General features: G+C 36.4%; 1 protein-coding gene across 1 annotated transcript in view; it reads left to right on the plus strand.

Annotated features, from left to right (window-relative positions):
- The first annotated feature begins 430 nt into the window (after nt 1–430).
- The window catches only part of CPO (carboxypeptidase O), a 30792-nt gene continuing 12764 nt past the window's right edge, over nt 431–18458 (plus strand). The window contains exons 1-3 of the mRNA XM_010386077.2: nt 431–579; nt 10843–10939; nt 17224–17325. Of these exons, the coding sequence (XP_010384379.1) occupies nt 512–579; nt 10843–10939; nt 17224–17325 (267 nt within the window). The 5' untranslated portion in view covers nt 431–511. The remainder of the gene's footprint in view (nt 580–10842; nt 10940–17223; nt 17326–18458) is intronic.

Genomic DNA, 18458 nt, shown 5'->3' on the forward strand with positions numbered 1-18458 from the left:
CCCAATCGAAGCCTTAGATTGAAAGAGGAAGAGGAGATTCTGAATAATGACCATGTCCATTATGACCAGAGCAGAGTATTCTTTCTGGTCTCATGAATAGGCTTGTGATTCAGAAAGACTAGCCTACTATTCCCATCCAATCTGTGTGAGGGGAAGAGCAGGAATGACTGCTCCTGAGTATGAGTGATGGGGATTCCTAGAAATACTCTGAGGTGACTTTACATAGGGAGGAAATTTATTTCAGGATCTGGTGAAGTTGAGCGCTCACATAAATTTGGTTTTAGAGAAGAAATGAAATATCAAATGGTACAGCATTTCCCCCATTAGAAAAGGTGGTTTGAGGACATGATAGAGTTAATAAAGCAATTGCCCGAGTCTCTTTCTGCTGAGACATCCACTAACTGACTTATCTCATCTTGATTGTGGGAGCCAGTCTTGATGCATTCATTCTCAAGGACACTTGATCCACTATCAGAGAGGCCCAGAATTTTCTAACTTACTCTGAGGCAGAATGAAGCCTCTGCTTGAAACCCTTTATCTTTTGGGGATGCTGGTTCCTGGAGGGCTGGGATATGATAGGTGAGTGTAAAGTGGGAAGAGGGACTGATTATTATGATTTAGATTGTCTTAATTGAATGCTTTTTTTTTTTTTTAAGACCAAGGCAGCTGGCTTCTCCTTCCTTGCTACTCATAAATACCGCCATGAGATGAGAATAATAAAGACCACTGAAATTTATCACTGAATAATAATAGTCCTCTAATAATCCTTGAATAAATGAATAAATATCTAACAAACATTTCCTAACACAATGCATGACGTATACCAATAGACATGTCATGTTCTGTGATTGGAAAAAGAAAATTGTAATACAAATTCTATATCCCTCATTTTCATAGTATCTCAACTGGTAAATCACATTACCCTAATTATTAAGAAAAATGTTAAAATGACCAAATGATTTCATGTAGAGATAAGTACTATTAATGTTTTCAGATAGCTAGCTAATTATGTATGCAGCACTATTTCTGAAATATTTCAGTTAAATTGTATTACAGAAATTTTCCTATGGCATTAGCAATTTATTTAAAACATAGTTGAAATTGCTAATAATATTCTGTCATTTAGTCAATTCTTGCTCTTTCATTTTTACAAATAATGCTGTAATGATGAGCAACCAGCTACATAATTTTTTGTGCTTTTTCAAATCTTTGATTATTTCTCTAAGAAGTGGAATTATTGGGTCAGTAGCTGAGGAATATCTAAGAATCTTGCTATACATTGCCCAATTATCCTCTAGAAAGATTACTTCAATCTACACTTCCAATAACAGTGTATGAAAGCACTTTTTAAGTGTTTGGCAAATTGACAAGTAAAAAATACATACTGTTGACTTCCTTTGAATTTTTTGATTTATAATAAGAATAAATATTTTGTCTTGCTTATTACTAATTTTATCATTTTATAAATTGCCCATTAATGTCATTTGCCCATTTTTGGTCTCTCCTATTCTTAATGAATCGTAAGTTCTCTAAATACATTCTCTTGAAATCTGTGTCTGTGTGTGTGTGTATAGTTTCCACAGAAAGTGTGTTTTTCCCTTGTTCATATGCAAATCATTATTTTTGCTGATTTAGCATGTCTCATGAAGTATATGTGGTTATAATTGGTATTTCCTCTTTTGCTTCACAGTTAAAGAAATCTTGCAATGAACTTGCTCTCACATAACATAGAAACCCATTCCAATTTTTATCCAACAATAATTGTGTGATCTCAGCTTGTTCCTTATCTTTATAGACAGTTCAATTTCAGATATGTGCAGAGTCCAGGATCTCTGTAATATCAAAAACTTGTTTGAATATTTCCTTCTCATTTTTCCATTAGTTTACTTGGTTTCATATACATAATGCATTTATTTTCCTTTCTGAAATTCCTCATCCGTAAGTTGGAAACGAAGACTCTTACATATTTTACAGGAAAATATGAAAAAAAAATTAGGCTGCTTAAAAAATCAAGAGCTTTAAAACATAAATCTTTTGGCCTAGTGTTCCTGCCTCTGGACATCTATACTGAGGAAATAAACTAAAGTCTGAAAGAGTTTTATGCAGCTCTGAGATGCAGCTTTATTTGTAATATATATATTCTAATATTTGGAAACAATTTAAATGTCTATGTTAGGTTATGTAAATGCTGATATATAGTATAGGACAATGGGATATTATTCACACAATAGAAAAATAAGTATAAAACTTTTTAATGGCATAGGAAAATATGTGTTTTATGCTAAAGAAAAGAGGCTGTATATAAATCTAATGGAGTACTTTAAAAAATAAAATAGGGCCGGGCGCGGTGGCTCAAGCCTGTAATCCCAGCACTTTAGGAGGCCGAGATGGGCGGATCATGAGGTCAGGAGATCGAGACCATCCTGGCTAACACGGTGAAACACCATCTCTACTAAAAAATACAAAAAACTAGCCGGGCGAGGTGGCGGGCGCCTCTAGTCCCAGCTACTCGGGAGGCTGAGGCAGGAGAATGGCGTAAACCCGGGAGGCGGAGCTTGCAGTGAGCTGAGATCGCACCACTGCACTCCAGCCTGGGCGACAGAGCGAGACTCTGTCTAAAATAAAATAAAATAAAATACAATACAATAAAAATACGTACTAAAATGGTAATTGTTATCTTTGGTTGGTGATATTTTTCCCTTCCCTCAACTATTATTCATTTTGCAAATATTGTACAATGAATGTGACATAAAACTTTTATTTAAAAAATTAGATTCCAAGCTCAGGTTAAATTATGGAAGTGATTAGGCTCAGGCAGTGGGACTCAGATAAGACAGCTTCCATTGGACGGTTCCTCATGACTGCACTTGACCGTGCTTGTCTTTATTGGTCGTTTTTATTTAAATTATTAGTTATTGATATAAAATAATGGTCACTTTTTTGTAGCTCTTGCCAACTCAAGACATATGTTAGCTGCAATTTTTGATGGTCTTTATTCACCATGTGTGGTAATAGTCTAGAAAATTTAAAATTAATAAAAATTACAAGCTTTGTAATATTTCTCTTGAACATTTAGGAAGGTAGTCTCCCATATATTATACATTGCATACATCCTGAAAAAGTGCAACTCTGTATAATCATGTGGGATTTAGCAATATCAATCAAATGGCTTGAAAATGTTCATCTTCTTTGATTTACTAATTCTTCTTTCTGGAATGTAGCTTAAGGAAACAATAGAAAATTAGAACAAAGATGTACACAAAAAGCTATTATCTCTAGAATTATTTACAGTAGCATAAAAACAAAAAGGGACATAGCTTTAATATCCAGCATAGAAGAAAATATTTAAATAAATGATACTATGTAACATACGCTTACTGTCAAATAGTGTGCAACCATTAAAGAGTTTTCATTGGTTTGAGGAAATGTCTTTGGTAGCATACAGAATACAAAGAAATGAATACAAAATTATATATAGATATAATCTGCACTGCATTTCAGAAAAATAAATGCACAGATTAAAGTCTGGAAGGAAATATGCCAAAATATCAGTAGTAGTTACTCAACAAGGTGTAATTATTGATAATTCTTCCTTCTCTTTTCTATTTTTCTCTTCTTTTTTCACCTCTCCATACTTTCTATGTTTTCCATGTTAGGCGTATGTTAATTTTGTAAGCAGAAAAATAAAGTCTGAAAACAAGAACTATCATTAAATATTTATGTAACTATTTCTCCACCAAGTATTTAAAATACAAAATTTGCCTCAATATTCATTAGGTTTTTTTGCCTCTTTATACATTCCAGTCAAAATGCTATCAGACCATCATCTTTGATCTGCAGACTTTATTAATAATGTACCCCAAAGGATCATTTTCTCTATTAAACATTTTATGAATTCCCGTTCAAAAAGAATACACAAAGTACAATAATCTTTTCATTTGATCAGTGAGATGAGACCGGTGATAATTTGGGAGATTAGCCAGCTTTTTCCCTCCTCTCTACATGTATTATGCATCACCCAAGAAATTGCTTAGAAACAGAGAATAGCCTTTTCTAAGTATATGGTTTAAGCATTCATTTGAACAAAGTATTCGAGTTTCTGAGGCTTAAGTATTGTGTTTTAGTTCCACATACAAGTGATAAGCATTTTTAATATCAGGGGCTTTCACTTAAATCCCAGACCACTCACTTTTTTTGCATACGAAATGGACCCAGTTGTTCAATGCTGGGCTTAGGGAGTAACAGACTCACACATTTTGTAGACATTAGCCAAGAGTAAGGCAAATGCCTGAGGATGTTAGGTTATCTTTATTTAATTTATTCCCCTCAGTGCTATGGCATTGCCAGGGAATCCCAGCCCAATTGAAACAGGAATTCACCAGGTGCAAACCCCACTTTTTAGTGTACTCACTTTCCTAGACCACTGAGTAGATAACTGTGATAAGGGAAAACCCAAACATTTGCTAAACTATGTGAAGGAAGGAAGAGCAGCCATCATCTTTGTTCTCAACACCATTGCGGAACCATCGTCAATGATCTCATTTCCTGGCAGGACAGGATGGGCCAAACAGCCAGTGTGAGGAATGAGAGACAGGGTGTAGGGGGTTGGGGGAAGTTAAAAGAATATCCCCTTCATTTGCTTCATTCCCTCTCCTCTTCCCCTTCTGAGAAAGGATTAAAATGATTTTCTAGTGACTTTATAATACTTATTTTTACTATCTTTATAGTCCCAATCAGAGGTAGACAATTTGGATGATTTTTTAGCCCCTAAAAGTGGATTAATTAATACTTCATTCTTATTTTCTAGGATGTAATAAAAGAATAGTTAAGCGTGTGTCACAAAGTCTTCAGGAAAAAAAAAAAAAACCTGGGATAGTAGTATATACCTTAAGAATTATTGTTATGATCAAATGAAGATAGATAGATAGATAGATAGATAGATAGAGAGATAGATAGATTATAAACAGATAGATAGACAGACATGATATAGATATCAAGTTTTTAGAACAGTTTCTAGCATACACAATTGCTGGTAAAATATTGGTTGTTATTATTGGCTATGCTTGAGTTTGGAATTCTGCCTCTCCTGACCTTAATACACTTTGTGCACCATTTAATGGGTAGTTAATCAGACACTAGCTTATACCTTATGTCTTGTTATTTAATGGCTAAGTTATTTTGCTTTTGATGTGTTTATGTCATATTGTCTTAAGTAGATTTTTAATTCTGCAAGAAAGAAATCTTCTTTTCAATTACTACTACCTATTACTACTTTTGCATAGAGTAGTAAGAGTATATAGCCACTGGGCTGTTGAGTGAGTTAAATAAGATAATAATATAAAGTGCTTTGACCACTGCCTAGCATATAGTACTCAGTAAGGGTTAACTATTGTTAGTATAAAATATACATATTTGCTGATTAGTTTATAAAGACATGAAATGTGCTCCTGAAAATGTATGTTAAGAATGAATTTTTATGAATTTTAAATACAATAGAAAATACACATATTTTCTTTACAAAATGATAATCTTTTGTAAAGCAATCAGTCTCAACATATTACTTCCACTAGTATATATTTTTATATTAAAATTTCTCACTCCAAAGCACCCTTGTTTATTAAAAAATCAAATGAATGGTAAATATTAGAAATACATTTGTGAGTAACATGAAGAAGATAATTGTTTCTCAACTATTACAATATAAATAACATTCATTTCTTTTAATCTTCTTTTAAAATTCATTTTTATTGTTTTAATCAATTATTTAGACAATCCTATCTCATGAAGACATTGAGATTGTCTTTTCATTTGGACAAGCTAATAGGGCAAACTTCATTCAACAATGTAATAAAACATTTTTAATTTTGAGGACAAAGAGCTTCTGTTAAGTTCAAATTATTATTAATATTACTAACAATTAATAATAAATCTAACTCTAAGTTTAAAGTAGTGGAATTGTGTGGAGAAATTGATTTCCATTCAAGTAGCTTAATGTGGTACATGATGCTAAGTGAACCAGAAAAAAAATAAAATTAGGACTTACATAGATATAACTGGAACTTGCGTTTTAATTAATTCTATCAAAATATTTTGTAGTTTGGCATTATTTGAGGATAATATTAGTTGGATGGCTAAATTATTCTTTGTACAATTTTTATTTTTAATATTGTGAAGCAAAATAGGGCTGTTGCTTTGTTTTGAATTGTATTTTAACACTTACTAGGAATTGACTATGTGTCAGATATTGTGCTCATTGTTAAACACAGATTATCTTATTTAATCCTCATAAAAACCCCTTGGGAAAGTACTATTATTATTCCCATTTTACAAATAAAAAAATGAAGACTTAGAGAAAGAGAAGATACAATACTATTTTGAGCATTTTTTGAATGCTTGAGAAAATGTAGAAGAATAGGTAAAAGTCATAGAAATATTAGCTAATTAGATCTCTAACACACTTCATTGCAACTCAGGATCACTATACAAAAGTTTGTACCCCAGTAGCTCCACAAGTTCATACTCCAGTGCCATTAACATAGTAGTCATTCTGTACATATTTGCTGGGTAAATGAATTACCACTTAATATGCCCTGACAATAAAAATATAACCCCATTTCTTGCTTACATAAAGCATTTAAACTAGGAAACTAAGTAATTCAACAAATGTTTGTGTGGCTTAGAGATAGAATATTAGCTGTATGACTTACTAGCTCTGTGACTCTTTGCAAATTACCTAATTTCTCTTGGTCCCAGTTTTCTCATTTGTAACATATGGAGAATAACAATTTACAGAGTTGTAGTGAGAATAAAATTATATACTGTGCATGAATGTTTCTCTTTGGTGTGAGCACAATATCTGGTAAAGAGGCAGCACTGAGTAGCTCTATTAAGCTGTCTGTTAAAAAATAAAGCATAAATAGACATTAGGAATAAGCCTATATCTATTAAAAAATTGAATAGATAGTTAATTAGCCAGACATGGTGGCACATGCCTGTAATCCCAGCTACTCGGGAGCCTGAGGCAGGATCAGGATCGCTTGAACCTGGGAGGCGGAGGTTGCAGTGAGCCGAGATCACACCATTGCACCCCAGCCTGGGCAACAAGAGCAAAACTCTGACAACAAAATAAATAAATAAATATTTAAAAACTAACTAAATAAATAATAAATAAATAAATATTTAAAAAATTAAAAAAAAATTTTAAAGATAATCAATAATCTTATAAAACAGAAAGCACCAGGCCAAGATAGGTTCACTGGTGAATTCTGCCAAACATTTAAGGAAGAAATTATGCCAATTCTCTGCAATCTCTTCTAGAAATAGAAGCAGAGAAAATACTTCCTAACTCATTTTATGAGATCAGTATTATCTTAACACCAAAATCAAAGAATTAAAGGAAAAGAAAATTACAGATCAATATCTCTCACGAACACAGATAGAAAAATCCTCAATAAAATATTGGCAAATCAAATTCGGCAATGTATAAAAAGAATTAGACACCATAACCAAGTGGAATTTGTCCCAGGTATGCAAGTCTGGTTTGACATTCAAAAAAATCAATTAATACTATCTGTTCTACCCACAGGCTGAAAGAAGAAACATAACATGATTATATAAATACATGTAGAAAAAGCATTTGACAAAATCTAACACACATTTGTGATTAAAAAGGTGGTAGGGAACTTCCTCAACTTGATAAACAACATCTCCAAAAAATCTACAGTTAACATTATACTTAATGATGAAAAACTAGAAGCTTTCCTACTAAGGTCAAGGCAAGGATGTTCCCTCTTGGCACTCTTTTTCAACATTGTACTGGAAGTCCTAGCTAATGTAATAAGACAAGAAAAGAAAATAAAAAGTATACAGATTGGGAAGAAAGAAATAATACTGTCTTTGTTTGAAGATGACATGATTGTCAATGCAGAAATCAGAAAGTATCAACAATAAAAAAGTCTCCTGGAATAAGCAATTATAGCAAAGTTGTAGGATACAAAGTTAATATTAGAAAGTCAATTGATTTCCTATGTAACATCAATGGACAAGTAAAATATCAAATTAAAAATAAGTTACCATTTACATTAGCATGCCTCAAAATAAAATACTTAGGCATAAATCTAACAAAATTTGTACAAGATCCGTATGAGGAAAACTCAAAAACTCTAATGAAAGAAATCAAAGAAGAACTAAACAAATGGAAAGTCCATGTTCATAGACAGGAAGACTGAATACTGTTAAGATGTCAGTTCTTCCCAACTTGATAGCAAGTTATTTAGTGGTTATTGACAAGCTGATTATAAAGTTTTTATGGAAAAGTGAAAGACCCAAAATATTCAACTCAATATTGAAAGAGAAGAACAAAGTCAAAGGACTGACAGTACCCAACCTCAAGACTTAATATAAAGCCACAGTAATCAAGACAGGTGTTATTGGCAACAAAACTAACAAACGAATCAAAGGGAGAAAACAGGGATCCCATAAATAAACCTACATAAATATAGTCAAAAGATCTTTGACAAAGGAACAAAATAGTCTTTTCAGCAAATAGTGCTGGAACAACTAGACATCCAAATGCAAAATAAGTGAATCTAGACATAGACATTGCACCTTCACAAATATTAACTCAAAATGTATAATAGACCTAAATAGAAAATGCAAAACATAAAACTCTAGAATATAACATAAGAGAAAACCTAGATGACTTTGGCAATGGTGATGAGTTTTTAGATACAATACACATGGCACAACCCATGAAAGTAAGAATTGATAAGCTAGACTTCATTAAAATTGGAAACTTCTACTTTGCAAAAGACAATGTTAAGAAACAAGAAGACAAGCCACAAACTGATAGAGTATATTTGCAAAACACACATCCGATAAAGGACTGTTATTCAAAATATATAAAGAACTCTTAAAACTCAGCAACAAGAAAAGGAATAACTTGATTAAAAAATTGGCAAAAGACTTGAACAGACACCTCACCAAAGAAAATATAGAGATAGCAAGTAAACATAAAAAAAGATATTCCACATCATATGTCACTAGGAAATCACAAATTAAAACAAGATAATAATATTTGTTAATAAAACAAGAAGATAATACTTCACACCTATTAGAATGACCAAAATCCAAAACACTGTAAAACAAATGACAACACTAAATGCTGACAAGGATGTGGAGCAACAGGAACTCTTATTCGTTGCTGGTGAGAATTTAAAATGGTACAGCCACTTTGCAAGACAGTTTGGCAATTTCTTACAAGACTAAACAAACTCTTACCATATAATCCAACTATTGCACTCTTTAGTATTTATCCAAATGAACTGAAAACATGTCAACACCAAAACCTGTACAGGGATGACTATAGCAGCTTTATTCATAATTGCCATATCTTGGAAGCAGCCAAGGTGTTCTTCAGTAGATGAGTAAGGATAAATAAACTGTGGTATATCCAGACAATGAAATATCACACAGTGCTAATAAAGAAATTAGCTTATTAAGCTATGACAAGACATGGAGGAAACTTAAATGCATATTATTTAGTGAAAGAAGTCAACCTGAAAAGGCTGCATACTGTGAGTCCAACTATGTTACATTCCGAAAAGACAAAACTATGGAGAAGTAAACAGAGCAGAAGTTGCCAGGGGTTAGGGAAAGAGAGGGATAAATTGGAAGAATACAGAGGATTTCTAAGGCATTAAAACTATTTTGTGCCTGGCTCAGTGGCTCACACTTATAATTCCAGCACTTTGAGAGGCTGCAGCAGGAGGATTGCTTGAGGTCAGGAGTTTGAGATCAGCCTGAGCAACACAGTGAGACCTTGTCTCTACAAAAATTAAAAATTTGCAGAGTGTAGTGGCTTGCATCTGTAGTGCCAATTAATTGAGAGGCTGAGGTAGGAGGATATTCTGAGTCCAGAGCCCAAGGCTGCAGTGAGCTATAATCATACCATTGCAGTCCAGCTTGGGTGACAAAGTGAGACCTTGTTTCAAAAACAAAACAAAACAATTTAGTATTATACTATAATGGTAAATATGTGTCATCAAACATTTGTCAGAATCCATTCAATGTACAAAGAATGAACCCTAATATAAACAATGGATGATGTTGGGTGATAATGATGTGTCAAAGTAAGTTCATTGATTCTGACCAATGTATCATTGTGGTGTGGGATGTCTATAGCGGGGAAGATTCTGCATGTGTGAGAATAGCGGGTAAATGGGAACTATCTGTATTTTCTGCTTAATTTTTATGTGAACCTAAAAGTGTGCTAAATAATAAAGTTTATTTTTAAAAAGATATACCATTGCAAAAATAGATTAGTTCTCACCATTATATGCAGTACAGTGGTTAATATTGCAGGGTCTTCAGTCAGACTGTCAGGGTTTAAATCCCTAATAACATTTTCCCTGTGATTCAGTTTCTTCATCTCTGAAATGGAAATAACAAGAGTACCTATCTCAGAGTTTTAGAGAGAAGTAAATGAGATTTAAATTGCTTAGAACAGTGCATGTCTTGTAAGTTTCACTTCAATAAATCTTAGTTATTATTTCATATACAAATTTTATTTTTATCTACAACGTTTTGTTGAATTATCCTAGCTTCCCTGCAAGGTTGGAATAATTGTCCTCACTCTACAGATGAAGAAACTTCAGCTCAGAGTGGCTCAATGGCTGCCTAAGGTCTCACAATTAGTAAGTCACAGACCCAAGGACTCCAACACAGGCCTTTGTCCTCCAAATCCTGTGCACACTGATTCTACTACCTTTTTCATCAACCCACCAACCCTCAGGATATCCCAGTTTCATCACTGCTTTTCCTCTTACTTTCTTCCCTTTGCAGATCCTTAGCACAACACAGACAAGCGATTGTGGACAAGCCAGTCAGTCCACGGAGCCTGGAGACGTATTCCTATAACATATACCACCCCATGGGAGAGGTAAGGAAGGACACATGGCGGGAGGTTGGTAGTTGTCACAACCCACTTTGGAACAGGCAAAGAATGGTTCACTATTAATATCTATGCATTAGAGAGGCTGAAAATGTGGTGTTAAGGTCTGTCAATACATTAAGTTCAAGGGATTCCTGAACATCTCCCCACCCACCACCACCATTGAAGCTGTAAAAGCTAGTGATATGAAATTTTAAAAAATTAGTAACAAAAAGAAAATGGTCAAGAACATCCCAATGAGCCAGTTTTGCTGCTGTGAACATGAACCAGAATTAAATTTTATTTTTGTTTGTCAAGTTCTTAGCAAGTTTAATTAAGCTAGCCAGCACTGCTGTTTATATGAGTGTGAGGTGGAGAAGCCTTCTGACTGAATCATATTTAGCTGAAAATGTATTTTTTGTAGGATTTACAGGACACATGCAGTAGTTCTTAAGAGGAGAAAACTTTAAAGCTTTTTTATAATCTATGCACCTGACAAAGGGCTAATATCCAGAATCTACAAAGAACTTAAACAAATTTACAAGAAGGCCAGGCGCGGTGGCTCAAGCCTATAATCCCAGCACTTTGGGAGGCCGAGGCGGGCGGATCACGAGGTCAGGAGATCGAGACCATCCTGGCTAACACGGTGAAACCCCGTCTCTACTAAAAACTACAAAAAACTAGCCGGGCGAGGTAGCGGCGCCTGTAGTCCCAGCTACCCGGGAGGCTGAGGCAGGAGAATGGCGTGAACCCGGGAGGCGGAGCTTGCAGTGAGCTGAGATCCGGCCACAGCACTCCAGCCCGGGTGACAGAGCGAGACTCCGTCTCAAAAAAAAAAAAACAAAAAAAAAAACAAAAACAAAAAAAAAACAAATTTACAAGAAAAAAAATCCCCATCAAAAAGTGGGCAAAGGATATGAACAGACACTCCTCAAAAGAAGATATTTATGCAGCCAACAGACATATGAAAAAATGCTCATCATCACTGGTCATTAGAGAAATGCAAATTAAAACCACGGTGAGATACCATCTCACGCCAGCTAGAATGGCGATCATTAAAAAGTCAGGAAACAACAGATGCTGGAGAGGTTGTGGAAAAATATGAATGATTTTACACTGTTGGTGGGAGTGTAAATTAGTCCAACCATTGTGGAAGAGAGTGTGGTGATTCCTCAAGGATCTAGAACTAGAAATACCATTTGACCTGCAATCCCATTACTGGGCATATACCCAAAGGATTACAAATCATTCTATGATAAAGACACAGGCACACTTATGTTTATTGCGGCACTATTCACAATAGCAAAGACTTGGAACCAACCCAAATGTCCATCAATAATAGACTGGATTAAGAAAATGTGGCACCTATATACCATGGAATACTCGCAGCCATAAAAAAGGATGAATTCATGTCCTTTGCAGGGACATGGATAAAGCTGGAAACCATCATTCTAAGCATACTATCACAAGGACAGAAAACTAAACACCACATGTTCTCACTCATAAGTGGGAGTTGAATAGTGAGAACACATGGAAACAGAGAGGGGAACATCACACACCGGGGCCAGTAGCGTGGTGGGGGTCTGGGGGAGGGATAGCATTAGGAGATATACCTAATGTAAATGACGAGTTGATGGGTGAAGTAAAACAACATGGCACATGTATACCTATGTAACAAACCTACATGTTGTGAACATGTATCCTAGAGCTTAAAGTATAATTTTTAATAAAAGGGGATGGAACCAAAAAAATTATGTTGAATGTACCTTTTAAGTATAAATAGACAAGACCATGTAAATTATACCTTACAACCACACCCTCTGTAATCTCCATACAGTAAAACTGGAAAGGTCAAAATATTATTTAATGTTTTATAATTTATATGAAAATAAACTGAATCATAGCTTCTCTCCCCAAAAAAGAAATATTTGTATGGCTATTAAGATAAGTTTAGTGGTTTCCAAAATTGGATACAGTGAAAAATTAGCTTCTACTTATGTACATGTGTGTATGTGTGTATGTATGTGACATTATGCAAATCTTTTTTGAGGTATAAATTTCTAAAAATAGAGTTGCTGGGTCATATTGCATGTCTACATTTTTATATAAATGCACAATTTGCCCTTCAAATGACCTTTACCAATTTATTCTCTCAGCATTTGGGAATATATTCATATTTTCCAGAATTTTTTTCAACAAGTACAAGAAAAGATTTACACTTTCTTATATAGTAGTCACCCCAAAGTACTGAAAGTTCTACAATTTTGAAAAGGTCCTGTATGGCCCATGGACACTTTATGACCTGGTATCAGAGATGTGTTCACACCTGGCTTGAGCACTTGCTGTCAGTGTGACTTTCACAAAGACACTTAAACTTTTTAATCCTCAGCTTCCTCATCTGTGAAACAGAAATAGTAGTATCTATCTTGTAGCACTGTTGTGAGAGTAAATGAAATAAACAATACTACTATGTACTGAACAAGCAATAAATAAAAAATATTTGTTGCTGCTACTGGCTACTATTTGTAGCTCAAGACTTAAGGCATCTGTATCTGACCTAGTCCCATCACAGATATAAACGCAACTACGCATGTGCTAAGCTGTTATTCTTTTCAGTGAATAGACTGAAATGAAAATACCCTCACTCGAGTAAGTATTATTACTGTTATAGTAAATTTTATCTATACCTATCCCATGCTAAAATGAATGTCAATTGAGATATAACAATTTTCAAATAGGATATTTGTTATCCCTCAATTAACTTTTTTTTTTTTTTTTTTTTTTGAGATGGAGTCTTGCTCTGTCACCCAGGCTGGAGTGCAGTGGGCAATCTCAGCTCACTGCAACCTCTACCTCCTGGGTTCAAGCAGTTCTCTGCCTCAGCTTCCTGAGTAGCTGAGATTACAGGCACCAGCCACCATGCCCAGCTAATTTTTTTGTATTTTTAGTAGAGATAGGGTTTCACCATCTTTGCCAGGTTGGTCTTGAACTCCTGACCTCTTGATCCACCCACCTTGGCCTCCCAAAGTGCTGGGATTACAGGTGTGAGCCACCACACCCGGCCAATTAACTATATATAATAACTATATTATTTACTATATTTAGTAAATAATAGTTTATAATTTACTAAATATAGTTATATTTATATATAAATATAATATAAAATTATTTTTATATAATATTATAAAAATATAATATAAAATATTATATATGTAAATATAGTTATATTATTTACTATATTTACTATAACTCTTGGTTGTTGTCTGTCAGAGATATCAACTATATAGAAATTGATTATAAGAGGTGTGAAATGCTGATGATTGTCTGAATATGTCTTATGTTTGTGAATTTTCTTATTGCATTCACTGTTACGGAACCCCAAGTTATGGACTTCCAGACCAAGGTGTAAGAACTCTTTCTAAGCACAACATAAGACTTGTAAGTAAATCAGCCACTATTCAGGTCTACTCAATTGAATCAAAACAACTAGCTTAGGACTTGATACAGAAACTTCTGTTGGCATGTGAGAACATGTGAGAGGGCCATACTTAGGTCTTCTCTAATCTTGGAACCATGGTGTATTAGTCTGTTCTCATGCTGCTATAAGGACATACTTGAGACTGGGTAATTTATAAAGGAAAGAGGTTTAATGGACTCACAGTTCCACATGGCTGGGGAGGCCTCACAATCATGGTGGAATGTGAAGGAGGAGCAAAGGTATGTCTTACATGGGGGCAGCAGGCAAGAGAGTGTGTGCAAGGGCACTGCCCTTTATAAAACCATCAGGTCTCCCGAGACTTATTCACTATCATGAGAACAGCTCAGGAAAGCTTGTCTCCCACCCCATGATTCAATCACATCCCACCAGGTTACTCCCATGACATATGGGGATTATGGAAACTACAATTCAAGATGAGTTTTGAGAGGGGACACAACCAAACCAATGTATTCCACCGCTGGCCCTTCCCAAATCTCATGTTGTCACATTTCAAAACCAATCATGCCTTCCCAACAGTCCCGCAAAGTCTTAACTCATTTCAGCATTAACTCAAAAGTCCACAGTCCAAAGTCTCATCTGAGACAAGGCAAGCCCCTTCCACCTATGAGCCTTTAAAATCAAAAGCAAGTCAGTTACTTCCTAGATACAATGGGGGTACAGGCATTGGGTAAATATAACAATTCCAAATGGAAAAAAAAATGGCCAAAACAAAGGGGCCACAGGCCCCAAGCAAGTCTGAAATCCAATAGAGCAGTAATTAAATCTTAAAGCTCCAAAATAATCTCCCTTGACTCCATGTCTCACATCCAGGTCATGCTGATGCAAGAGGTGGGCTCCTACAACCTTGGACTGTTCTGTCCCTGTGCCTTTGCAAGGTACAGCCCCACTCCTGGCTGCTTTCATGGGCTGGCATTGAGTGTCTGCAGTTTTTCCAGGTGCATGGTGCAAGCTGTTAGTGGATCTACCATTCTCTGGTCTGGAGGATGGTGACCCTCTTCTCACAGCTCTACTAGGCAGGGCCCAGTGGGGACTCTGTGTGGGGTTCCAACCCCACATTTCCCTTCTGAACTGCCCTAACAGTTCTTCATGAGGTTCTTCATGAGGGCTCTGCCCTTGCAGCACACTTCTGCCTGGACATCCAGACATTTACATGCATCCTCTGAAATCTAGGTGGAGGTTCCCAAACCTCAGTTCTTGACTTCTGTGCACCTTCAGGCTCAATACCATGTGGCAGCTGCCAAGGCTTTGGGCTTTCACCCTCTGAAGTCATGGCCTGAGCTGTACCTTGGCCCCTTTTAGCCATGGCTGAAGCAGGTAGGACACAGAGCACCAAGTTCCTATGCTGCACAGAACAGGGGGGCCCTGAATCCAGCCCATGATACCAATTTTTCCTCCTAGACCTCCAGGCCTGTGATGGGAGGGGATGCTGTGAAGGTCTCTCACGTGCCCGGGAGACATTTTCCCATTCTCTTGGTGATTAACAATTGGCTCCTGATTACTTATGCAAATTTCTGCAGCAGGCTTGAATTTCTCCCCGGAAAATTAGTTTTTCTTTTCTATTGCATTGTCAGGCTGCAAATTTTCCAAATCTTTATGCTTTGTCACCTCTTGAATGCTTTACTCCCTAGAAATTTCTTCCTCCAGATACCCTAAATCATCTCTCTCAAGTTCAAAGTTCCACGGATCTCTAGGGCAGGGGCAAAATGCCTCCTGTCTCTTTGCTAAAGCATAACAAAAGTCACCTTTGCTTAAATTCTCAGCAAGTTCCTTATCTCCATCTGAGACCACCTCAGCCTGGACTTTATTGTCCATATCACTATCAGTATCTTGGTCAAAGCCATTCAACAAGTCTCTAGGAAGTTCCAAACTTTTCCACATTTTTCTTTCTTCTACTGGGCCCTCCAAACTGTTCCCAACCTCTGCCTTTTACCCAGTTCCAAAGTTGTGTCCACATTTTCAGGTATCCTTATAGAAGGACCCTACTCTACTAGTACCAATATACTGTATGAGTCCATTTTCACAATGCTATGAAGACATACAAGAGACTGGGTAATTCATAAAGGAAAGAGATTTAATTGACTCACAGTTCAGCAGGGCTGGGGAGGCCTCAGGAAACTATAATCATGGTGGAAGGGGAAACAAACAAGTCCTTCTTCATATGGTGGCAGCAAGGAGAAGTGCAGAGCGAAGGGGGTTGGGGGTAGCACCTTCTAAATCCATCAGATCTTGTGAGACTTATTCACTATCATGAGAACAGCATGGGAAAAGCCCATACCCATGATTCAATTACCTCCCACAGGGTCCCTCCCATGACATGTGGGGATTATAGAATTCAAGATGAGATTTGGGTAGAGACACAGTCAAACCATATCACAGGGACATCAGCAAAAGATATCACTGGGATCCATAAAGATGGAAGAAAATCTCACAAAATAAGCCTGATCTGAAATTTCTGGCATGATTGTGTGCCACATGAAAGCTAAGGCAGGTGGTCAATTGAAGGATGTACTGTTATACAATGTTTCTAAAGTGTTACTGGTGGGTTATTCAAACTGTTAATTCTTAAAAACTTATTTGAAAGTGCAATGGTAGATCCTAAGACTTGGTGAGAGAACAGATTGTTAAAGAAAAGGAAAGACGGGAGGTTTCGTTTTGTTTCTTTTACCACACAGCTGTTGCAGTCTAGAGCAAAGATAACAGAGTTCAATGTGTCAGTGAAAGAAGCAGTTATCTTAATCAGAGGCATGCAAACAATCTTCCTGCTGATAGCCACAGTCCTCCCTTGCTGTTTCAGATCTATCAGTGGATGAGAGAGATCAGTGAGAAGTACAAGGAAGTGGTGACACAGCATTTCCTAGGAGTGACCTATGAGACCCACCCCATGTATTATTTGAAGGTGAGTGAGAAGGCTGAGAATTACCTTACCAGAAGAATTATCCAATCTGAGGATATGTGTTTACTATTCAGGGACTCTAATCAGAAGTGTGGAAAAGAGGCTATGCAGAATCGCTTTGCTTTTTCCACCCCAAACTGGGCTCTTGAAGTTCAAAACTCGTAGATGTTCTTGCCTTAATCATCTGGGTGAAATCAAGTTCAGGAGTGAAGAGAATTTGGGAGAATTGAGTGGGACCATGGGGGTGGGGCTGAAAAACAGCAGGGCCCAGAAGTGGACAATGTCCATTCGTGCTTCAACCAGACCCAGTTCACTTCTCATCTGTATTTTAAGTTGTTATTTTGTTTATATTTTTAAATTTTAAAATGTTCTTTTAAAAAAAGAAACATGTTTGAAAACCACAGATAACCTTCATTTTTAGCTTCTTCCTTTTGTGGTTAAGGGAACAAAGATCCAGAGAAGTGAGGTGACTTGTGAAAGGCCACATAGCCAGATGTCAGTATAGCCAGGGGTATAACCAGGTCTCCAGCATCTCCTACCCCTTTTGCATGCAACATGACCAAAAGTATTTGGGACCAAAAAGCCATTTTTCCACAGGGCCAGGACCCTTGGGCTCCTGGTTCTAGACCAGTGATTTTTCAATTCTAGCTGCAAATTAAAATCACCTGGGAGCTGCCAATAATCCTTATGCCTAGACCCCACCTAAGTTGGTTAGAGATTTTGACCCAGTTGTTTCAGGAGGGACCGGGCGTACTTCGAACACTCTCTAGGTGATCCTAATGTGTAGCCAGAGTTGACAATCTCTGCAACAAACCAGTGGTTTTCAAAGGGCAGCACTTAAATCATCATCATCAGCAGCAGCAGCAGCAGCAGCACCACCACCACCACCACCACCACCACCACCACCACCACCACCACCACCTGAGGGCTTGTTACAAATGCACACTCTCAGGTCCCTGCAAAGGTTTACTAAATCAGAAACTCAGACGTTGGAGCCCAACAATCTGTTTTAACAAGCCTTCCTCCAGGTGATTCTGATACACACTCAAGTTTCAGAACCACAGTGCATTTTTACACTTGATCATAGCCAAAAGGCTGAGAAGCGATACCACAGTGCATTTCTAACAAGTTCCTAG

This window comes from Rhinopithecus roxellana, chromosome 14 (genome assembly GCF_007565055.1).
Source record: "Rhinopithecus roxellana isolate Shanxi Qingling chromosome 14, ASM756505v1, whole genome shotgun sequence".
Taxonomy (NCBI): domain Eukaryota; kingdom Metazoa; phylum Chordata; class Mammalia; order Primates; family Cercopithecidae; genus Rhinopithecus; species Rhinopithecus roxellana.